Source organism: Saccopteryx bilineata, chromosome 6 (genome assembly GCF_036850765.1).
Source record: "Saccopteryx bilineata isolate mSacBil1 chromosome 6, mSacBil1_pri_phased_curated, whole genome shotgun sequence".
Taxonomy (NCBI): Eukaryota; Metazoa; Chordata; class Mammalia; order Chiroptera; family Emballonuridae; genus Saccopteryx; species Saccopteryx bilineata.
In genome coordinates, this window is record NC_089495.1 from 182,430,583 (window position 1) to 182,453,887 (window position 23,305).

General features: G+C 43.4%; 1 protein-coding gene across 1 annotated transcript in view; it reads left to right on the forward strand.

Annotated features, from left to right (window-relative positions):
- Nucleotides 1–1,352: 1,352 nt before the first annotated feature.
- FERMT1 (FERM domain containing kindlin 1) overlaps nucleotides 1,353–23,305 on the forward strand; it is a 31,277-nt gene continuing 9,324 nt past the window's right edge. Inside the window, exons 1-10 of the mRNA XM_066235909.1 lie at nucleotides 1,353–1,862; nucleotides 3,872–4,040; nucleotides 4,946–5,179; nucleotides 8,885–9,031; nucleotides 11,049–11,262; nucleotides 12,227–12,329; nucleotides 13,179–13,286; nucleotides 14,175–14,306; nucleotides 16,246–16,295; nucleotides 22,879–23,003. Of these exons, the coding sequence (XP_066092006.1) occupies nucleotides 3,890–4,040; nucleotides 4,946–5,179; nucleotides 8,885–9,031; nucleotides 11,049–11,262; nucleotides 12,227–12,329; nucleotides 13,179–13,286; nucleotides 14,175–14,306; nucleotides 16,246–16,295; nucleotides 22,879–23,003 (1,264 nt within the window). The 5' untranslated portion in view covers nucleotides 1,353–1,862; nucleotides 3,872–3,889. The remainder of the gene's footprint in view (nucleotides 1,863–3,871; nucleotides 4,041–4,945; nucleotides 5,180–8,884; nucleotides 9,032–11,048; nucleotides 11,263–12,226; nucleotides 12,330–13,178; nucleotides 13,287–14,174; nucleotides 14,307–16,245; nucleotides 16,296–22,878; nucleotides 23,004–23,305) is intronic.

The following is a 23,305-nucleotide window of genomic DNA, read 5'->3' on the forward strand; positions in this document are numbered from 1 at the left end:
AATGTCCTGTTTCTTATCTGGACATGCAATACAGTTTGTGAACATTCATCAGCTGTCTATTCATCATTTGTGCTCTTTCATTAAAATACAGACAAAATAATACATATATTTCCATTGAAAGCTTTAAAAAGCACAATACACAGATTTATTCAGTGTGAGAAAATTCATCAGCTGTATAGTCATGACTTGTGCTCTTCATAATAAGTATATGTAATTATACTTATTTCAATTAAAAGCTTTTTAAAAGCCCTAGGCCAATCAAAAGCTTAAAACTAGTCAATGCCTTTAGCACAATCCAGATGTTTTCAACCAACATGGGAAACCAGTTTGGTATAAATAAAGCCATTTCTACTGGGAGACCACACAACCACGTACATCTGTGCAGCCAGCCACCAGCAGCCTCCAGAACGCAAAGCTTTCGGCTCTTTAAGCTCCAGATAAGAGTATATTTATTCAGTCAATGGTGTGCACCTGGGGAAGTGGGACAAGATGACAGGCAACCCCATTCCCAGAGTTGACAAGCTCTACCAAATTAGGAAATTCAGTTTCAAGTTGTTAATTGTGTCTTAATGATAACATCCCCTATTTGCTGACAGTTGCTCAAATGACCTTGTAAAATTACATTTAACCACAATAATGGCTAAATACGGTGATGTTCAAGCAAGAACAAGGATTCCAATCTTAAATTTCATAACACTTTAAACTCGTATTTAAGTTATAGCCAGCTTTACGTGCTTCATATAAATCGCTAAAGCCTGTATTGTACCACATGAAATTGCCCCGTGCAGTGGAGGCAAGCAGTCCATCCCTTCACCGCTTTTACAGATGAGGAAACTGTCAAGTTCCATGCCTGTTTTATAACCAGCATATCCTCTGAGCTGAGCTCAAGGCCTGGCACGAAATACACACTCCACAAATGTGTGTAATACGAACGAAGGAGGCTTGGAGAGGTTGCGTAAATTCCCCAAGGTCACCCACCCTTCCCACTCTCTTTGTCCGTGAATCCGACAGGAAGGTGACCGGCGGGGCTGGGTGGTGAATCTGAGCTGAGACACCCAGACTTCCGCATAGGGCGTGCCCTTGGAGTGCCCCGGGGTCTTCCATCGTGCGTATTTGGGGCGCCTCGCCCTCCTCAGGGGTTTACATCACCCTCTTACTCAGAAATGAACCGCTTTTGTTTCTTCCACCTGGTGATCACGGGTCCTCCAGGCTCTTTAAAGGGAGGCGTTCTAGCCTGGAGCCGGGAATCTCCGGGCCTGGGCGCTCCCCTGGGCGTGACTGACAGATGGCCCTGGAGGGCAGGGGGAAGAAGCGGGACTTGAATCACCTGGCCTGGGCTGGGCTGGGCTGGGCTGGAGAGGGCCTCGAGGAACCGGGGAAACTAACGGCGGCCGAAGGGGACTGGATGAGAGGTCGCAAGAGGGGAGTAGAGAGTAAGCGTGTGTCCCAGGTTGCCCCCGCCCTCCCGCCGCGCAGCAGCCCTAGGACCATCCTTCGCCCTTAAAAAGGCTGCGGAGCGCTCCTCCTCTCCCGGGAGCGAGACCCAGCAGGCCCGCTGCTGGGCGTGCCCTTGCCTGCCGGGCCGCGCTGGCCCCCGCCGTGCCTCTGCCGGCCGCCAGGGGCGGGACCTGTGCACCCGGCTCACCGCGGCGGGCTGGGGCGGGCGCCGCGCCTCGGCGGGAGGTCCCGGGGCATCCGCGCCCGGGAGTCCCCGCGCAACCCTCGCCTGCTGCAGCCGGGCCGAGCGGCCGCCGCCACCGTGCGCCCCCAGCACCTTCCCGGACTCCGCCTAGGTGGCCTCTAGGGGCGCAGCCCTCCACGTGCGGGGCTGCGAGGCTGCACGCCGCAGGCTCTGAAAAAAGGTGGGTGCCAAGGGGCTATAGCTAGAGGGGCCGGAAGATCGGCAGGGAGGGAAGGCTTTGGTGGGTACCGCCGATTCCTAAGACCCCTGCCTCCTTCCTATCAGCAGCCGTGTGCACTTAAATGGCTGTTGAATTAAAAATAATGTCCTTGGCGTATGACAACCTTCACCAGCCCTGCGCATCCCGTCGCGCAAAATAAACTGCCCAGCCGCGGGCGCTGCTTCCATGGGGGTAAGGGCCAGGTTTTCACCCACCCACCCACCACACTCGTGGGGCCCCGGGCTCCCGTAGAGCTGGCAAAAGACGGACCTTTGGAAACACGAGCTCTTATCTTCCAGAGGAGGCACTGGAGGCTATTTCTCCTATCTATCTATCTATCTATCTATCTATCTATCATCTGTCTACCTAATCAATTTATCTATCATCCATCATCCTTTCTGTCTCGGTTTCTGTCTGACTGCCTTCCTTTCTTTTTTTGCCTCCCCGTCTCGCTGTCTCTGGGTCTCCCTTTTCGTTCTTGCATTTTCTATAAAGAACAGGAGGAGGTGGGCAGCTGGATTCACCCAGCTGTCTGCTGGTGGCTTTGCTTCTTGTTCTGGTCTCTAAGATGCCCTTTGGCGGTTGAAAATTTGCTGCTCTACTCAACAAGTAACAGCTTGCTGCAGGTAAGAAATTCAATCAAAAATGAAGGTGCAGAAAGATAGGGCAGGAATGTGGGGAAACCAGATTGGCTAATTTTAGCCTGGATTTAGTTGTAAGGGAATCACCATCTGTTGCCTAAATGAGAAGTGTTTTGATTGCCCAGGTTAAAAGGAAAGGCCTTATGTCTGCTCATGAAACAAGCTTACAATTATGAACAGTTTCAAATGAACCCAAAACTGGTATGACCCTGGTGGATTAATTATTGCTCTTATTAAATATAGTTTTCCTCAGATGTCAGCATAGTCCCTGGCTTAATCTTGATGTGGGTAGGTGGAAGGAAAAACAGCCCTGGGGCCAGTGTTTCTCTGGGCTGTTTCAACACAAAAGTGTGAGCCACAGACTAGGAGCTTATAATGAATGCACGGTCTCCTCTTCCAGGGAGACCTGCTGACTAGAGCCTGCATGTTAATAAGATCCACACGGGATTCATGCGCGCTTGAGCTCCGCTGGCCCTTTCTTAGGAATTTGAGCTCACCTACGTTTCTTAAAAACAGGCCTTAGGAAAACATGGATTTTTTATAAACTGTCTTTACCTAGTCAGGTAAAAGAGAATTGTTCTTACTTAAATGACTGATTTTTATTTAGGATCTTCAAATAGCCAGGAGAGGTGTTAAAAGTAACAGAGCTGATATTTTAAGTTCTGCCAGGTTTGGGTTCCAGTGTTCCTGTGATTCCCTAAGACATTTCCATTCTGATACCACTGAGCTGAAAGAGACACTATTTTGCTATATTTTTAGTTCTTGAAAGTTCTTACCTGCAAATGTCATGAATATTTATAAGAGGAGTAAAATAATATATATTATATCAAAGACAGAGAAAAACTTTAGAGACATCCTTTTTTAACATCAATTTTATTGAAGTATAATTTGCATACAATAAAGTGTGTCCAATGGTACATTTAAAACCTATGTTTTGTTGTATGCAAATTGTACTAAAATAAAGTTGATTTTTGAAAAAGGTATCCTCAAGGATTGCCATGATCTGTTGCCTGTTACTAGAATAGTTCAAAGAAGGTCTAGAAAAATCAATCGAGAAGGGAAATGAAGATAAATGCATTGGGCAGGCACAGAAAATAAATAGCCAAGTGATCTTGGGAGAAAGGAAAGATAAATTTGGAAGGCTTGAGATCATATGTAGATAAGACCTTTTCGTCTTTAAAATTAAGATGCTGAATTTAATATATGGGGCACTGGAAACCCTGCAGATCTTTTTCAAGAGGAGACTAAAATTTAAAAAAATTAAAAAGGTTTTGCTCTTCAAGGTCTCCTTCTTATGTTCTGGTCTGCGTGTGCCTTTCTGTGCCGTAGACACCTGCATTTGCCACGATGCTCTCGTCCAGTGACATTGCATCTGCTTCTTGGGAGCTTGTAGTCGGCGTGGACCATCCAAATGAAGAGAAGCCGAAAGAAGTCAGGCTGAGAGTGTCCGGAGATCTGCATATCGGGGGAGTGATTCTCAAGTTAGTGGAAAAGATCAGTAAGTTCCTATTTCATTTCGGTGTCTCCATATTTGAAACCCTCTCTGTTCCGTCACCACCAACCTAGGTTGTCTGATCACCTAAGTTTTTCTAATCACGTTTCCTATATAATGGCCCAGAGAGCAAGCACCTTCCCCCCAAGAAGAGAAAGAGGGTCCCTGCCAGAGCCTCAACCTGAATCCCTCCAACAAGTCTTGTAAAAACTTGAATTTTTGGTGACAAATTAAAGAGAAAGAAACCATTTTTTTAAAAAAGTAATTAAAGATACTGGGCACTCTTGTGTTAGCAGAGCAAAAGACTGATGTTGACTCTAACACTGATGAAGGGAAACCATTCAACTTGATGCCCACATTGAAGGAGAGGGGAGGAAGTTTCCATGCTGATGCTAACACTCAGAGAACGTATTTGACACTGATTGCAATACAAACACTTTGGAAACGGGGCATATGGTGGCATCCCCGAGAAGACTGAAATGTCAGCCCTATGATCCTTCAGTGTGGACTCCGGTGGGAGTTGTGGATATTCCCTTGTGAACCAGTGGTGCAAGGATACTTTTCTATTAGAGAAACAATCTTGATCAAACAAAGCCAAAAGCTCCTGGCCTTCCCAGAAAGGACCATGGCACTGAAAGATTTAAGGAAAAGGACTTTAGCATTTCAACGTGAACCAAGTTTGTGTGTTTCCGCTCCTTCCACAGGATTGAAATATCAGTAATAGTAAGGTTCAGTCTGTTTCCTGCCTGTCCCACCTTAGAGACTTTGAGAGAAGCCAGCAACTGTTGAGCCTAGGGTTGCGAGAGGGGATGGGGCGCTGGAGATCAGGTATTTGTTTCCATTTCTGCACACATGAAATTGACTGGAGCCCTCTCCTTTGTTTTCACTGTGTTTTTTTATTTTTTTCACAGACATAGCCCGAGACTGGTCAGACTTTGCCCTGTGGTGGGAACAGAAGCATTGCTGGCTTCTGAAAACACACTGGACCCTGGACAAATGTGGAGTCCAGGCAGATGCAAATCTCCTCTTCACCCCTCAGCATAAAATGCTTCGCCTCCGCCTGCCAAACATGAAGATGGTGAGATTGCGTGTCAGCTTCTCGGCGGTGGTTTTTAAAGCTGTCAGTGATATCTGCAAAACCCTGAGTGAGTACCCAGAGGGGCCCCTGTGCCCTTTGGACCTTTAGCAGAGGAGGGCGGGAAAGTGCTGTGTGCTTTCTGGCTACCTCAAGCAATTGGCTTAACAGAATACTGCCCTTATTAAACAGCACACTTTTCAAGCCCAGTTCTGAGAACTGGAGCCGTTTAAGAGGAATTAAACCCAATGGGACATTATTGAGATACGGTACATTCATTTCTACAAGCTTAAAATGATTTCAGAAGAGATTTATAAACAGAAGAAACAAACCCATTACAATCCTCACCCCAAATTCATTTCTCTGAGCCATTGTAAATCATCATTCTATTTAAGACATACAAAAAGAAAAGAGTTCATTAAATCATTGTCACCATTGAGCCAGAGTGGCTTTATTTTTGAGAGAATGGTGTAGTAATTCATGTCTTAATTGCTTCACTGACACTTTGCTCCAATAAATACATAGATAGCCCTTTCCACAAAAATCCTTCGTGGAGTTTATTTTTAAGCAGAAAGTACCTGTAAGTATGGATCAAAACTAATTCTTATGAGATGGTGTCCCATGAGTTTAACTGCCATTAAGGATAGCATCACCCAAGATATTTTTTTGTGTGTGTGGGACTTCCACAGTGGGAGCAACCCTTGCATTGTGAAGGTGTTCTTAGTTTATATTTTTGAGAGTGTGTAGGTATATTCCTTTGTTCCAAGGCTGAGATTCAACATTTGAACACAGTAAACACAATATATATGCAAGTTATCTGTCTCCCCCATTAAACTATAAACTGCTCGTTCATTCCTTCAACAAATATATATCAATTAAGCAACATTGTGGTGAATGCTAGGGATATGTTAGTAATAAGAAATAGCCCCGGCCCTGGCCGGTTGGCTCAGCGGTAGAGCGTCGGCCTGGCGTGCAGGGGACCTGGGTTCGATTCCCGGCCAGGGCACATAGGAGAAGCGCCCATTTGCTTCTCCATCCCCCACCCCCCCCTCCTTCCTCTCTGTCTCTCTCTTCCCCTCCCGCAGCCAAGGCTCCATTGGAGCAAAGATGGCCCGGGCGCTGGGGATGGCTCCTTGGCCTCTGCCCCAGGCGCTAGAGTGGCTCTGGTCGCGGCAGAGCGACGCCCCGGAGGGGCAGAGCATCACCCCCTGGTGGGCAGAGCGTCGCCCCTGGTGGGCGTGCCGGGTGGATCCCGGTCGGGCGCATGCAGGAGTCTGTCTGACTGTCTCTCCCCGTTTCCAGCTTCAGAAAAATACAAAAAAAAAAAAAAAAAAGAAATAGCCCCAAATCACTGCTTTCCTTGAGCTTACATTCTAGCATACATAATAAATGTAACAATATAAGATGTTAAAAGGAGACAGTAGGAAAAAAGAAAAAATTATAATAGCATATATAGGCTTGGTAGTGCCAATATTGGACACTGGATGCTGGTATGGTATTAAATAGGGTGAAGATAGAAACCATTTCTTGATCCTGCCTAGCACGATACCTGGCACACATTAGCTGTTTAATAACTGCTGAATGACAAATGAATGGAACCTTCCATTATAGACGTAAGTTCCATAGTGTTCCTGCTGCATGCTGAGCCAATGGCAAATGCCAGGCACCTTGTTTTCAGTAATATTCTAATGAGGATTGAAAACCATTTCTTTTTCGTGAGACTTAATAAACTATTAAATAACATCATATATTCCACACATCATAGTGGGCTGGCAGCACATATCCTACCTGCAACCAAAAACTTGAGTTTTTTAAATGAACAGAAGCAATCTCATGTTCTTTTTTTCAGATTATATCTTTTTTTGTTGTTTTCTTACAGAGTCAGAGAGAGGGATAGACAGGGACAGACAGACAGGAATGGAGAGAGATGAGAAGCATCAATCATCAGTTTTTCATTGCACATTGCAACACCCTAATTGTTCATTGATTGCTTTCTCATATGTGCCTTGACCGTGGGCCTTCAGCAGACCAAGTAACCCCTTGCTCAAGCCAGCAACCTTGGGTCCAATCTGGTGAGCTTTTGCTCAAACTAGATGAGACCACGCTCAAGCTGGTGACCTCGGGGCCTCAAACCTGGGTCCTCTGCATCCCAGTCCAACGCTTTATCCACTGTGCCACCGCCTGGTTAGGCAGATTATATCTTCATGGTAGTTCTAAAAGGTTCAACCTGCTCAACCTGGCATTTCTACTAATCATTCTTTATATCTGACCAATTGAATCTAGATTAAACTTAGCAATATGATGGGCTTTCCCTCAAGAACTCTCAGGCTTGAAGATAGCGTTTGTTTATTTGTTTGTTTGTTTTAGGGTTTTTTGTTTTGTCTTATTTCTAATGCCTCCGGAGTCCATTTTGATTCATCTCTAGGTTTTGTGTGTAAATTATGCATTTGAAATGGTCCCAGGTGCTGCAACCTGACAATCAGACATCCTTGGTTACTGGGAAGAGAATCAAGCGAACTACCAGCCTCAGTCTCAGCACAAAGCAGTGTCTGAACTGAGAAGTGGGAGGGCCCATGGTGTTGGTGCGTTTACCTCCAGGAGAGCTGCCCAGAGATTCTAACATCCACATTCTTTGGCTTCTACCTGGGATCATAGCAGCTCAGTGCAGTTAATGGCCATCAGGAGTTCTGTTTGGCAATGATAAATGTGTTTGATTAATGAAGGAGAATGGGATTATCATCTTAGTTTGAGTTCTACAGAAGCAGACCCTCACATAAGCATTCAAGTACAAATATCTACCCAGGAGGTGATGTCCAGAAACACGAGTTAAGAATGGGGATGTGAGACTGGGCAGAGGAGGCCACCAATAAGAGCTTGTTGCCAATCCAATCATGCTATGGGCACCTGGGGACCTCTGGGAGACAGCATAGACATGCCTTGGAGCCATCCCAGCCACAGGGCGAGGGAGCTCATAAGTCACTGGCGGCTGTTCTGGGAGACCATCAGCTCCCTGAACTTGTGTGGCCTGTTGCCTCTGCATCTGGGCAGTGCAGACTCTGGCATGGAGAGCAAGCCCCCAGGCAGAGACATACATGTCCTAGCTGCCACCTTTGGTGGTCAAGTCAGAGTGCACTGAAATGGTGAGGGCCAAGAAGAGATGGGCAGGTGCCAATGATGTCCTCCACGGGGTGGAATTAGCGACTGGGCATCATGTAAGAAAAGGGCTCTGGGGATCTGTGGTCAGAAAGAGAAAGGGCGGTGTCAGGGGGCGGGGCGTTGCGGTGTTTGCTGTTGTTTAAATAAGAGAGAGGGGGTGGGCAGGAAGGAGAAAGGGAAGAAAGAAGTAAGGAAGAAAAGAAAGGAGGGAGGGGAAATTGGTAACAAATAGGTAACACAGAATAGCAAAATTCTGGTCACTGTTTAGGCTGGGTGAGGAGCCCACGAAGGGACCATTGTACTATTTATTGCCTTTGCTTTGGATATGTTTGAAGTATTGTCACAATAAATTAAAAACAAACTAGAAATTTCACTAGCCTGGATCTCCCTCAACTATTTCACTCTCACACACACACACACACACACACACACACACACCCCAGAGGGAGGGTCTCCGTTCCCCTTCTATCTCTCCGGAAAGGAGTACAGTTTAGTTCCATGTACCTCCCAGGAGTTCCCTGAGAAATGATTTCAAATGCCCAATGTGACTCTGAGTCTTAGAAGGAATTTTCTTTTTACTTTTTAATTTTCTTCCTTCTTTTTTATATTCACTTATTAGATATTAGGAGATCAGAAGAACTTTCCTTGTTAAAGCCTTCTGGTGACTATTTTAAAAAGAAGAAAAAAAAAGACAAGAATAATAAGGAGCCCATAATTGAAGAAATTTTAAACCTGGAGAGTTCTCCAACAAGTTCAGGGCCACCAGGTGAGATCTGAGGGATGGGTTCTTTGTTGTTTTAATTCATTCTTAAAGCCACGTGTTTCTCAAATCTGTAAATCCCAGGAACTCTCCTCCCTGCTGCTCTGTCTCTCCTCCTCTTCCCTCCCGTCCCTTTCTCCCCAGAACAAAGGAGGACTAACCCTGCAGGAGTCCTATGGTGAGGAAAGGGCATCCAATTAAATTTAGAACTAATTATTTTTTTGACAAGGTATATTTTATAGCTCATTATTTTATTTTTAATTGAATTTATTACTGTGACACTGGTTAACATAATTATTCAGGCTTCAGGTACCCAAGTCAAGTCTTTTTTTTTTTTACAGAGACAGAGTCAGAGAGAGGGATAGACAGGGACAGACAGACAGGAATGGAGAGAGATGAGAAGCATCAATCATCAGCTTTTCATTGTGATACCTTAGTTGTTCATTGATTGCTTTCTCATATGTGCCTTGACCGTGGGCCTTCAGCAGGCCGAGTAGCCCCTTGCTCGAGCCAGTGACCTTGGGTCCAAGCTGGTGAGCTTTTGCTCAAACCAGATGAGCCCGCGCTCAAGCTGGCTACCTTGGGGTCTCGAACCTGGGTCCTCCGCATCCAAGTCTGATGCTCCATCCACTGTGCCACCTCCTGGTCAGGCTCAAGTCTTCATCCATCACCATTTATCCTCCCCCATGCCCTCCTCTCCCTACCTTACCCCAGGATTCACCACATTGTTGTCCATAAATTTTTTTGTCCTTTTTTGCTCTATCTCTCCACCTCCCTCACCCAACCCTCCCTACCCCCAACAGCCGTCAGCCTGCTCTCTATGTGTGGGTCTATCTACAGCTCATTCTTTTACTTACATGGATTATGTTGCTGATGAATTAAAAACCTTAGTAGAACTGGCCATGAATTTGAGGGGGGAAAACAGATTATTAAGATCACTCAAATATACTTCTATTTCCTTGGTTCTATCTACAGGTGACTCTTCTATAAATTCAATTCAAATTTTGCACTAGGCATGTAACAGAGAACAGGTAAAAATTCTAAAAAGGCATCATCCTTTTTCTTTTATATAAAAATATAAAAACTAGTTTGCTTGCAACATTTGAGGTTTTTCTTGCAAAGTATATTCCAGTGCAAAGAATAAATGTATTTATTTGCACTTTTCTAATGAAAATTAAAGACAGATGATATATAAACCATCCTTTACCTGGGCTTTTTTAATTGGCAGGTACTGCTATTTCTTTAAAGAATTTGCCCAAAATATAGTCTGTACCATACATTCTGTGAGCTCTTTGGTTTTCTTTCTTTTTTTCTTTTTCTTTTTGACAGAGAGTCAGAGAGGGGGACAGATAGGGACAGACAGACAGGAAGGGAGAGAGATAAGAAGTTTCAGTTCTTCATTGTGGCACCTTAGTTGTTCATTGATTGCTTTCTCATATGTGCCTTGACCAGGGGGGCTCCAGCAGAGCGAGTGATCCCTGTGCTCAGGCCAACAACCTTGGGCTCAAGCCAGCGACTTTGGGCTTCAAGCCAGTGACCTTTGGGCTCAAGCCAGCAACCATGGGGTCATGTCTATGATCCCATGCTCAAGTCAGCGACCCCGCACGCTCAAGCCGGCAACCTCAGGGTTTTGAACCTGGGTCCTCTGTGTCCCAATCTGATGCTCTATCCACTGCACCACCGCCTGGTCAAGCTTTGGTTTTCTAATAGTGTAAAAACTCACAGCTAAAATAGAAGAATTTTGAATTGTTGAGAAGCAGATAGTCTCTGATATTTGTCTGGGTTGATTGTGGAAGTTACTACAGCCTATCAATTTCCAAGTTTTCAGTAGCTAAATATTCAGGCAAGAGCTGTACCTGTGTATAACGTCAATCCCCATCAGTCATGACTCATCTGATTTTAAATGGTACAAACACTTAAATTCAAAATTCATTTTAGTGTCAGTGATGCTAGTTCTTATTTTTCCAAAGATCCCTACTCCCTGAATCTCACATCCTAGAGTCAGCTCCCCTTTGCCTTACAGTGAGTCCTGGCTTGTACAGTAAAACTATGACTCCTACCTATGACCCCATCAACGGAACGCCGGTATCGTCCACCATGACGTGGTTCAGTGACAGCCCTCTGACTGAACAAAACTGCAGCATCCTCGCATTCAGCCAACCACCGCAGTCTCCAGAGGCACTGGCTGATATGTACCAAGCTCGGTCTCTGGTCGATAAAGCCAAGCTTAATGCAGGGTAAGGACGCGGCGCCGTTTTGCTCCTCTGTGAACTGATACTGATGTTGTAAGGTGCCCCAGAGATGGGGGAGGGAGGGCTTCTTTAATTATTAAGTCAGGGTACCTAAGGATTGTACCAAGGAAAATGCAGACTTTGGTCATTTCAGTACATAGAGAGTGTGACAACATTTATGTGTTTGGGTAAGCCAGTGGTTTACCATATCTGAATACTAATTCTTTGCCCATAAAGGTATACAAAGTGTATTTTATGGGATGTAGAGCAGTTTATAAGTGGGTTGGCCCACCTGGCCCACGCCATCTTGTAGAACAAAGCTTCTCTCTCTAGTCATTCTAATGAGCAGGTCCTTCAGCTTTGCTTCAAGCGGGCTCAGAAAATACACTCCAACTATTTATCAAACCTCCAGTTCTTTTCACACCCTATTGTTCACCAAATAAAGTCAGATTTGTGAACAGCATTCCACGCCCCGTGATATGTGGCCCCAGCAGTCGTCTCTCGGGTCCTCTGTGTTCTCATGTACCGTCTCCCCGTGGTGCACACTGGCCCATTTTATCATCCATAGAACTGAGAAATAAAAGCTGCTCTGGCTTCTTCACTGGGTTACTTTAGTGTCAATGAGGGAAAAAATTGTATGTGTGTGTACACACACACACACACACACACACACACACACACTGGGAAAGCTGTAAGATAATACATAGATATAAGCTATTCTCAAGTCCTTTTCCTTACTGGTTTTTGGACTTTATTCAAGGAGATGTGTGTGTGTGTGTGTGTGTATATGTATGTGTATATATAATATAAACATTTATACAATAAACATTGTATATATATTACATGATGCATATATATTATGAATAACATATATTATGTAACATAGATAACATGTACCCATACTGTATAATACAGTAAAAAGGTATGTATGAAGCTGACTGACTTTTATAACTCACCTATTGTTTTCTAGTTGGCTGGACTCCTCGCGTTCCCTTATGGAACAAGGCATCCAGGAGGATGAACTGCTGCTGTTACGATTTAAATACTACACTTTCTTTGACTTGAATCCCAAGGTCAGATCCTCTTTCTCTATTCTCTATCTCTTTTTTTAAATGACTCCATGGAAGTGTAACATTGAGTCATCTAGTCATCAAAGTCGGGATGAATTTGTGTACTCTTCTGTTTGACTCTGCGGAATTAGACCAGTCAATGTATTCTGGTATCTGATTTTCCTCCTTTGGGTTCTAACGATATAAAATGACATTTTTATTTTATATTAGACTTATGTACATATATAGGTCCATTTCTAGATATTGTGTTATTGACATTTTGTCTATCACTATACTAATACCACACCATTTTAGTTACTGCAACTTTATAATATGTTTTAATTTCTGAAAGGACAGGTATCTTCCCAATATTGTTCTTTTTCAAAATGTTCTTAATAATATTTGAACATGGTTTCTTCCAGTTTAACTTGAAAGTTCAATTGAATTAAGTTTTATATAAAAAATCCCTATCGCACTCTGATTAGGATTGCACTGAGTTTGCAGATTAACCGGGGGGAGTCCCTTCACCTTTATATTACTTATCACAAAAACCACTTTTCCTGTCTGTTCTTTGTGCCGATAGGAGTGTGATAAAGGAGAGGGAAAATAATGGAAATCTGAAATAGATTAGTTTGGTCCCTTGAAGAAACTCTGGGAAATATTTTGATCAAGTTCTAAATTCAGAAGTAAAAAGAGCTGGGGCAGTGGACAGATAAAGAGGTATTCTTTTCCATTTCCTGAGCTGAAGTTTATTGCATCTGACTGACAAGGAATGGCCTCAGTCGTTCCAGAATTTTGTACTATGGAATATAAGTGTGTCCCCTTACACCCTCCCTACCACACACACACACTCACACCTGTTTCTTTCTCTAGTACGATGCTGTCCGAATAAACCAACTCTACGAACAAGCCAGGTGGACCATTATCTTAGAAGAAATTGACTGCACAGAGGAAGAAATGTTGATCTTTGCGGCACTACAGGTATGGGAACTTCAAGAACCTTTCTCATACACACATGTGTATATCTTATGTAAAATATTAGTCTTGCAATTCTTATCTCTTCCCTACTACAAACTCATCCAGTGATAGAGAAGTGAGTTTGAACGTAACCAACCAGTAATCCCAGATTCAGATTAAAATGTCATTTACTCACCCTAGCCAGTTAGCTTGGTTGGTTAGAACATCATCCCAAAGCACAAGGGTTACTGGTTCGATCCCCAGTCAGGGCACATACAGGAACAGCTCGATGTTCCTGTCTCTCTCTCTCTTTCTCTCCCTCCCTCTCTTGCTGAAATCAGTAAACAGAACTTTAAAAAATAATAATAAAATAAAATAATCCTGGCAGGTTGGCTCAGTGGTAGAGCGTCGGCCTGGCGTGCAGAAGTCCCAGGTTCGATTCCCGGCCAGGGCACACAGGAGAAGTGCCCATCTGCTTCTCCACCCCTCCCCCTCTCCTTCCTCTCTGTCTCTCTCTTCCCCTCCCACAGCGAGGCTCCATTGGAGCAAAGATGGCCCGGGCGCTGGGGATGGCTCCTTGGCCTCTGCCCCAGGCGCTAGAGTGGCTCTGGTCACAACAGAGCGACGCCCGGAGGGGCAGAGCATCGCCCCCTGGTGGGCGTGCCGGGTGGATCCCGGTCAGGCGCATGTGGGAGTCTGTCTGACTGTCTCTCCCCGTTTCCAGCTTCAGAAAAATACAAAAAAATAATAATAATAATAATAAAATAAAATAAAATGTCATTTTCCCTGCATAGGCGGGAGATCTTCAGGGTCGGATGTTTGATACTATAGGGGAGTTGTCTCCAAAAAAAACAGATCTGGCCAATGGATTCATTTGCACTTATAACATTTCTAAAACCTGTTTCTTTGTAGTATCACATTAGCAAACTGTCATTGTCAGCTGACACGCAGGATTTTAAAAACGAGTCTGAGGTCGATGAAGTGGAAGCAGCACTTTCTAATTTGGAAGTGACCCTGGAAGGTGGAAAAGCGGACAACACTTTGGTATGAATTTTCCTGATAACTCAGAATTGTGGCTTTGTTCTGACCGGCAAATACGGGTGAACTTTTTAATTAGAAGTAAGAGGATGTTTTGTCTGAATTTGAAAAAAGAAACATTCTCGTCATCTGACAAGCTTACACCTAGCCAGAACTGACTAGCTTGTCTCAGGTCGGCTCTGTAAGGGGCTGGAAGATATTTTCGTTACTGCTCATGACAGGACTTTTGCATCATTCCTTCTTCTTTGGGATGAGTTGACATGGTGTGAGACAAAGACTGCTGAGGGCTCCGTTTCACTACGGGGAACATGGACTTGGTTCCTTAGTCTAGAACAGGGTCGGGAAGCTTTTTGGCTGAGAGAACCATGAACACCACATATTTTAAAATGTAATTTTGTGAGAGCCATACAATGACCCGTGTATGTTACACATTATCCAATAAAAATTTGGTGTTGTCCCGGAGGACAGCTGTGATTGGCTCCAGCCACCCACAACCATGAACATGAGCAGTAGAAAATGAATGGATTGTAATACATGAGAATGTTTTATATTTTTAATGTTATTAATTTTTTTATTAAAGATTTGTCTGCAAGTCAGAGGCAGCCATCAAAAGAACCACATCTGGCTTGTGAGCCATAGGTTCCCGACCCCTGGTCTAGAAGGAACCCTCAGTCTATTATATGGGGTAGTTGTGGGAATAGAGAAAGTACTTTACAGGTAACAAAGCCTTATTATCTACTGACTGAGTTGTACCTTTCCAATGAGCAAAGCTGACAGAAGTAAGGGCCTTTCTCTGGAACATTATAAAAACTTCTGGAACCCTTTTGACTTCAGGAAATAAGCACACCCCCCTTTCAATAAAGCATAAGGAAATAATATGGGTTTAGCATCTTTTGCTCCTTATCCATGAAATGTGGCTAAATATCAGCTTTATAATTGCAGTGCCCCTCCCATTTGGTTCATTTCTTGGGTGCCACTCTTTGTTTAATTTCTTTAATCATGGGAGTAGTTTAGTCACATTGATTCAGAGAGGTGGGTCTATTGTCAATTAGATTTTTTTAAAAGTCATAGATAAAAATGAGTCACTATAGTCTTAGGTATTTAATGTGTTTGCTTATGATTAAATTCCTTAAAACAGGAAATTGGTATCATGCAAAAAGAAATACCAGAAACGAACTAAATGCCAAGCTTCTGTGGAAATTCAGAGCCCTTTCTCACATTTATAGGAGACACAGCCCATGAAATTGGAGTTCTTTCTTCCACCACTAAATACATACAACAGGAAGGTGTTCCTTCTTAGAATAGATGAAAATCCCTCCTCCCGCCCCTGGTATTTCTATGCCAAGGCTTTGTTATATCAAACAAAAGGCTCTTTAGTTTAAAAATAAGCACCCACCTACAGTGGAGAATGAACTTTGAACCAGGTACTTTTTGAGAGTTTAATCAGTAAACTAGATATACCTGGAGTTACTCACTCTGATGTACGAGTTGTAAAATCATTTTGTTTGTACATAAAAGTAGTGGTTTCTAACTCAAATGTTTACCTTGAACGGTAGGTACAGGAAGTGCTTGGTCAAATTTTTCATCTCTTTTTCTCATTTGTGTGATATAGGAAACACACAGAAAGTGGGTTGGGCAGAATGTACAGCCTACCAAATTAGTATTAGATTATCACCCAAGTCACCACACCTAGCCACCACACAAGCCCCTGCGTGTGTCCCATCCCACTCCCAGCCCTTCTCCACCCTACCTTCCCACCCCAAGGCAACTACTGGATATGTGGCTAGTATGAATGAGGAACTGAGTTTTTCATTTTCTTTAATTGTAATTAATTTAAATAGCTACATGTGGGGAGTGGCTACAGTGTTGGACAGTGCAGGGATAGAGTATCATCAGCACCACGTGTCAAAATACTGTTTATGAAATGTTATCTGTTTTTCCTTAGGAGGACATTACTGATATCCCTAAACTTGCAGATAATCTCAAATTATTTAGGTAAGTCACCCTTAAAGGAAACACGGATTACTCGTAACAAAGCCTTATAGTTAAAGAGTCCAGGAGTTTAAATTGAACATCTGTTAAGCAGATTTATGGTTTAAAAATAAGAGCGTTAGCTTTGGCATTAGACAGACAATGGGCCAAATTCTAGCTCCACAGCTCGTGCCAGCTGAGTGACCTTGGACATTGTCCTCATGTCTCTGAGCCTCAGTTTCTTGGTCTATAAAATGAGAATACGCCTCCTGAGTCTGTTGAGAAGATTCAATAAAATATCGCACATGAAGCATGATCATGGTGCCTGGCTCATAGTACATGCTCAATAAATGGTGGTGTAAACATGGCCAGTGTCCACAAGAATGAACACAAGCCAGACTGGAGTTTCTCTTATGATCCATCTGGGAGGCTCAGGACTCTGACACCATTTCAAGGTTCTTTCACATTTTGAAAATCAGTTGTCACTAGAACTTGGATCCTGGGCTTATAGAGAGATAACCTTAGTTATCTACCTTTGCCTGTCTGAGTATTTCTGATTCACTCCCCAGTCACGTCAGGCAAATCTGAAACTGTTGAAAAGGCAGAGAAGTCTTTTGTTTCATGGGGGAAAGAAAGAACTGCCATGGTTATGATGGTGCCAAGGTATGTTTGGATGAAAGGAACCGGGTCCCTTTGAAGTTCTGTCAGTTACTATGTCACTTTATGGTTTGTTGACTTTTCTTAACAAACCGACACTTCACTGGGTCAGTTGGCTTGAAAAGAAACAAGCTGCTTTTGATAATCCGTGATGCAAAGAAAGATTTAGAATGAACAATGAATAAGGTATGAATGAGAAACAGGAGTCCAAAGGTAACAATATGTATCACTGGGTTTCCACAGGCTTGTTTTCTTAGGATGTGGTCTCAAACAATAAGTGCAACCATACATATTGTTAAGTCAGAGCTGTAGAAAAATAGCAATAAGTTGAAGCCACAAATACATCTTCATAAATTACTAATATTTGTTCTACAAAGAAAGTAGGTTGCCCTATTCTCTGTATAGACAATTCCAGCTCTTTATAAACCAGATGGTGACAATTTCCTTCCCATAGATGTTTTAGATGAAGAAAATGATATTATGGAGTAAATCTTCCCACCCATAGCACTTTAGTATAATTGGCATGTTTGGACTCACAAAATCGTTCTCATATTGGGCCAGTGGGCACTTTATCTATCAGAGGTCTCAAGATTCTTTATTTAATATATAATATAGTTCATGGACAAAAGAAGTGAAGGAGGAAGCAAAGAAAAAGGAGAAGAGAAAGAGGAAGAGAGTAAAGAATGGAGCTCTGTCCCTCGTGGCTGTGTGACCCTGACTGAGCCCTTCATGTCCCTGGGCCCCCCTTCCTTATCAGCAGAAAAGCATTGAACTAACTCTTTGGTTTTCAATGTTTGTTTTTTTAAACAGTGACACTCTTTTTTTTTTATTTCTTAAACAAAAATGAATTGAATCCACTTTATAAATAGTGAACTTCAAATTCCAGCGGCATGGCATCTGACCTCATGCAAATTCCCGTGTTACCACAAATCCATATGAATGCTGGATAAAATAAAAAGAATTATAAAGTTGATCTCGAAGGGAGACTGAGAAATCCCAATTTGCAGGAATTAAAGAGGTAACCCAGCTCTGCAGTGAAACCTCAGCCGCACTGGGGGAGCTGGGCCGGTGACCTAGAGTCTCGTGGCTCCCGGCTTTTATCCCCACGCGGATCAAAGATGAAGCTTTAAGGTCGGTGTGCTTCAGTGAGGCAGTGAGGCAGTGAGCCCGGGCTGAAGCCCCTGCCTAAAGGTGGAGACTTGCAAAGGCTGCCGTCTCTGTTTAGCAGGGAGTAGAAAAATCTACCCATCAACCAAAGGAAGCAGTAAGGAAGTTCATTCTAGCACAAAGTTTGGTGTGGGGATATGGAAAGTCTCTCTCAAGAAATCAGAGCCAAGGGTTGTGCCATACACAGATGTAGAGCTCAATTTAAATGTGATAAGGGAATCCTGAAAACATTAAGTAGAAACTGGATCGGGACCACAAAATCCATGAAGTCCTAGCAAACGTAATTTTAAAAATCCTTGGAGGGGCCCTGGCCGGTTGGCTCAGTGGTGTGCCGAAGTCCTGGGTTCGATTCCCGGCCAGGGCATACAGGAGAAGAGCCCATCTGCTTCTTCATCCCTCCACCTCTCCTTCCTCTCTGTCTCTCTTCCCCTCCCGCAGCCAAGGCTCCATTGGAGCAAAGTTGGCCCGGGCACTAGGGATGGCTCCATGGCCTCTGCCTCAGGTACTAGAATGGCTCTAGTCGCAACAGAGCGATGCCCCAGATGGGCAGAGCATCACCCCCTGGTGGGCATGCCAGGTGGATCCCAGTCGGGCGCATGCGGGAGTCTGTCTGACTGCCTCCCCATTTCCAACTTCAGAAAAATACAAAACAAACAAAAAAATCCTTGGAGGAAGATACCCACTATCTGGCTAAAAATTACTAACCATTTGCATTGATGAGCCACCATAAAAGAAAAACAGCTGACCCAACCAACAAAAGGATTAGCAGCTTCAATAATTTTAGGTAATGGAACAATTTGAAGAAACCATAAAATGAGTATGTTTAGAATCATAAAGTAAATTAAAAGGTAAAAATTATAGTGGAGAACAGAGACTATTGAAAAGGCACCAAATAGAAATTTTAGAAGTGAAAAAAAATATAGTCAGAGAGATTTAAAATTGAATAGGTACATTAAACATCAAGTTTAAAAGCACAGCTGAGGAGAGAAGTTGGACAGGTAAAACGGGAACTATGATATAAATAGAATGACGAGGTTCAACTGGCAGTTCCAGAAGTAAACATGGGGGAGAAGCAAGAATTTTAAAAAGAATGCAAAAAAAGAAAAAAGATTTTATATTATTGTTAAAGACCAAAAAATCCTTCAATTCAAGAATCACAGATCCCAACAATAAATCAGTGTAAATGTACATCTTGATACAGCCAACTGCTAATAAGAGAAAGTCTTTAAAATCAGAGGAAAAAGGCCCTGGCCGGTTGGCTCAGCGGTAGAGCGTCGGCCTGGCGTGCGGGGGACCCAGGTTCGATTCCCGGCCAGGGCACACAGGAGAAGCACCCATTTGCTTCTCCACCCCCTCCCTCCTTCCTCTCTGTCTCTCTCTTCTCCTCCCGCAGCCAAGGCTCCATTGGAGCAAAGATGGCCCAGGCGCTAGAGTGGCTCTGGTCCAGGCAGAGCCACGCCCCAGAGGGGCAGAGCATCGCCCCCTGGTGGGCGGAGCGTTGCCCCTGGTGGGCGTGCTGGGTGGATCCCGGTCGGGCGCATGTGGGAGTCTGTCTGACTGTCTCTCCCCGTTTCCAGCTTCAGAAAAATACAAAAAAAAAAAAAAATCAAGAAAAAGACAGCTTTTCTACAAACAGGTGGGCAGCAGACTTCTCTTTGGCTGGGAACTATCTTGAAAGTGCTAAGAAAAGATAACAGTCAATCTAGAATTTTCTGCCTAAATGATTTTCCAAGATCCTACTTTTTGCAAACCCCTAAATCTAAACCAGACAAGATGCAATCCTACTAAGTAAATTACATATTTAATAAAAATAAGGATGTATGCCCAACTGGAAGGTGTAACCACCATTGGAGAGACTACCTTGGAATAAATAAAGTGACTCCACAGCAGGGTTTTAGAGAGAGGCCACACATAAAATTCATTCATTGTATCATTGGTCAAGTTCCTATAGCCAAGTAGGCAAGTTACTGTAGCAAAGAAGTTCCATTCAGACTCACACGTTGTGCTACAGGAGATTATCAGTGAGATTCACTTTATAAATACAAGGCTCTTAACATATACAAGAATAACAGTACAAGACTCCTAACAATAAAAGAATCTTCACAATATTAGCAGTTCATGGTCGCATGGAGAGTAACCATGAAAACCTTTTGGTCCCGCATTAAGGCTCACTGGTTATCAAATGGAAAAGTGCCTGAAGTAGAGTGACTCATTTTTGTTGTTCAAAAAAAAAGTTTTCCAAATCTATGACCTTCCTGTGCTGACAGGTGGCCATGAGTACACCGCTAGATGCTTTCAAGGTAATAAACACACTTAATCTTAAAGATCCTTGCAAATCTTCATCTTGGGGACTGGGGCCATGCTTGGGTATCTCCAACAAGCTCCCTTCCAATAATGATGACCACCAGGGTTTAAGGACCATTCTTCTAGAAAAGAAAGTCCTACTCCTTAGTAGGACACTCACAGTCCCTCCCCGGCCCCAGACTAGCTTGCTGTTCTCATCTCCCTCATCCCCTGCACATGGAAAGGCTGTAGCCACAGAAACTACTCCCCACCCCCAACCATTTCCATTGCTCTGCGCAGTTCCCAGCATGAGGTCAGTGTTCAAGAAATGTTCAACCTGCCCTGGCCGGTGGCTTAGAGCATTGACCCAAAGCATTGAGGTTGCCGGTTCAGTGCTTGGTCAGGGTACATACAGGAGCAGACCTCTCTCTCTCTCTCTCTCTCTCTCATTCTCTCCCTTCCTCTCTAAAATCAATAAAATAAACATTTTTTTAAGTGTTTAACTCAACTACCAACAAGGTACCCAGCTCTGACTCATGAACTCTGCATTTTGCATGTGCATTTGCCTCCTGAAATTTCTTTTCCCTGTTCCTCCAATGAAACTCTTCCCTATCCTTCATTCTGTGTTTAAGTGCTGTGTCCCTCTGTAACTCCCCACTCCCCACACCCTTGTTATATGACTTACCATATTTTATTGTATTTATTTATTCTGTGCATTACCCTCTTAAGTTATGAGCTTCATGAGGATTCAAGAGACTCTCTCATTCTTATGGGCATCCTTCCCCACTAGCCACACCTCTCCCTTCCTCTTCCCCTCCCCTGCCTGCCCCGGCCTCTGGAACATGGGATAGGGAGCAATAGCCTTTAGCTTTGGGGGTGTATGGAAATGGCCTGGAAGATGAACCAAACTGGAGGAGATAGTAGGCGAAAACTGAGATCTTGATAGTTTTAAAGTCCAGCTAAAATGGAGAAATAGGGTTTCCTTCATTCTGCATGGAAATATTTAGATGCTTGGGACTAAGCTGAGACCTTACTACTTCTGGTTATAGGCTGAGTCTTTAAGAGTTTATACTGAAAAGACTTAATGTTGGAGAAGCTGATTCTTAGACAAATACTCTTTTAAATCTATTCCTTAGAATTCTATTACCTATTAACTCCCAATATCTTAATGCCGTGGTTGTCTAAATCCTGAAAATGTTAACGTCGTATAATGTTTTTCAATTTTATAATCTTTATGTAATACTCTCCCATTACACACTGTCTTTTAGCGAACATCTTCCTTATCCTTGTGTTAAGGATATACATTTTTAGCTAAGGAAAGACAAGTACTGATGTGTTAAAACACGTACCCAAAATTATATATATGAGTGGTGTTCACACCAATCTTCCCCTCTCTCTCCCATTCTTGAATGCAGAAATCTACTCCTCTGCCATGAGACACCCTGATCCACCCCCAAGGCCAGGATTGTCCCACTGAATCACATACAATTCCTCCACTTGTCTATAGCCCTTTCTTACTCCATAGGTCCCACCTTTTCTATTTTTAGTGACTCAACTGAGTCCCGCCGTGGGCACTGTCAACCTTGTATAGTCCAGAGAACAAAGTTTTCTGGCCCCAAAAGGTATCACTGGTAGAGATCTTCCCCAAAAATATTTTTAATAACAACCAAGTCTGTATAGCCCTGGCCAGATAGATAGCTCAGTTGGTTAGAGCATTGTCCCAATGTGCCAAGGTTGTGGGGTTTGATCCCCAGTCAGGGCACATAAAGGAACAGATGGATGTTTCTGTATGTCTCTCTTCCTCCCTTCCTTTCTCTCTAAAATCAATGAATAAATGTTAATAGAGCCTGCATAGATTAGCTATAAATTTGGGTGCTTTCCATGGCTCACTGGTAATTCTCTGGTCATTTCTCTAAAGGGTCAGGAGGAAATTATAGAAAAGGTTGCTCACTTTTGTATCTGATTTTTATGTCTGAAAACTTGAAGGTTGTGCTGTACATATAAACAGTTTTTTTCAGATTTAAGGTATATGGAAATTTCAGATGCCACAGATTCATGGATATTTCTTATATAATTATTATTTTTATTGTTTATTTAGCACTTCAGTGGTTCCAGCTGCTGTGGTAAGCACTTTAGAAAGATTACCTCTCTTCACCCTCACAAAAGCCCAGCAAGCGTGAGGCATTACTCTTCCCGTCACACAGAGAGCATGCGTGTGGCCCAGGCAGATGACAAGTCCTTCCTGCGATCACATGTCTAGACAATAGCAGAGCCAGAAAGTGGCCCCAGGTGGCCTAACTCCTGAGCTTCTGCATCAACTTCTACATATTATCACAAAACCCCATTTCTAGTTCGTAGAAATGAGTTGGCACTTTGCAAATTGTTTTTTAAAAATAAAGCAGGTGTTATTTGAAAAGAGTGTCTTGACCTGCTTGAAATTTGCGATGTTTCCTACATTACTGGATGGTTGTTTCAATGCTTATCATATTTTCATCTGCAGGCCCAAGAAGCTAATGTTAAAAGCTTTTAAACAATATTGGTTCGTCTTTAAAGACACGTCGATAGCCTACTTTAAAAATAAGGAGCTTGAACAAGGAGAACCAGTCGAAAAATTAAATCTTAGAGGTAAGAGTGTTCTACATCTTGCTGTGGCTTGTCATGACCCAGAAAGCAGATGGGAGCCAAGAGTCCTACCCAATGAGGTGAGGTTGACCTCTGTGTGTCACTGGACTCAAAAGGGAGGCGGTCTGCAGCTCCTGCTCCTCGTGGTGCGCGGACCTGGAATACGGTTTAGTAAACATGGTTATTTCTGTTTTGCTGTTTCTTCTCTCCCAGTGTGTCCAAATTTATGGAGAGCTGGTAATTGGCATCACAAATATAATAATACATGTAGGATCCTATAAAACTTTCTGAAATCCAGAACAATT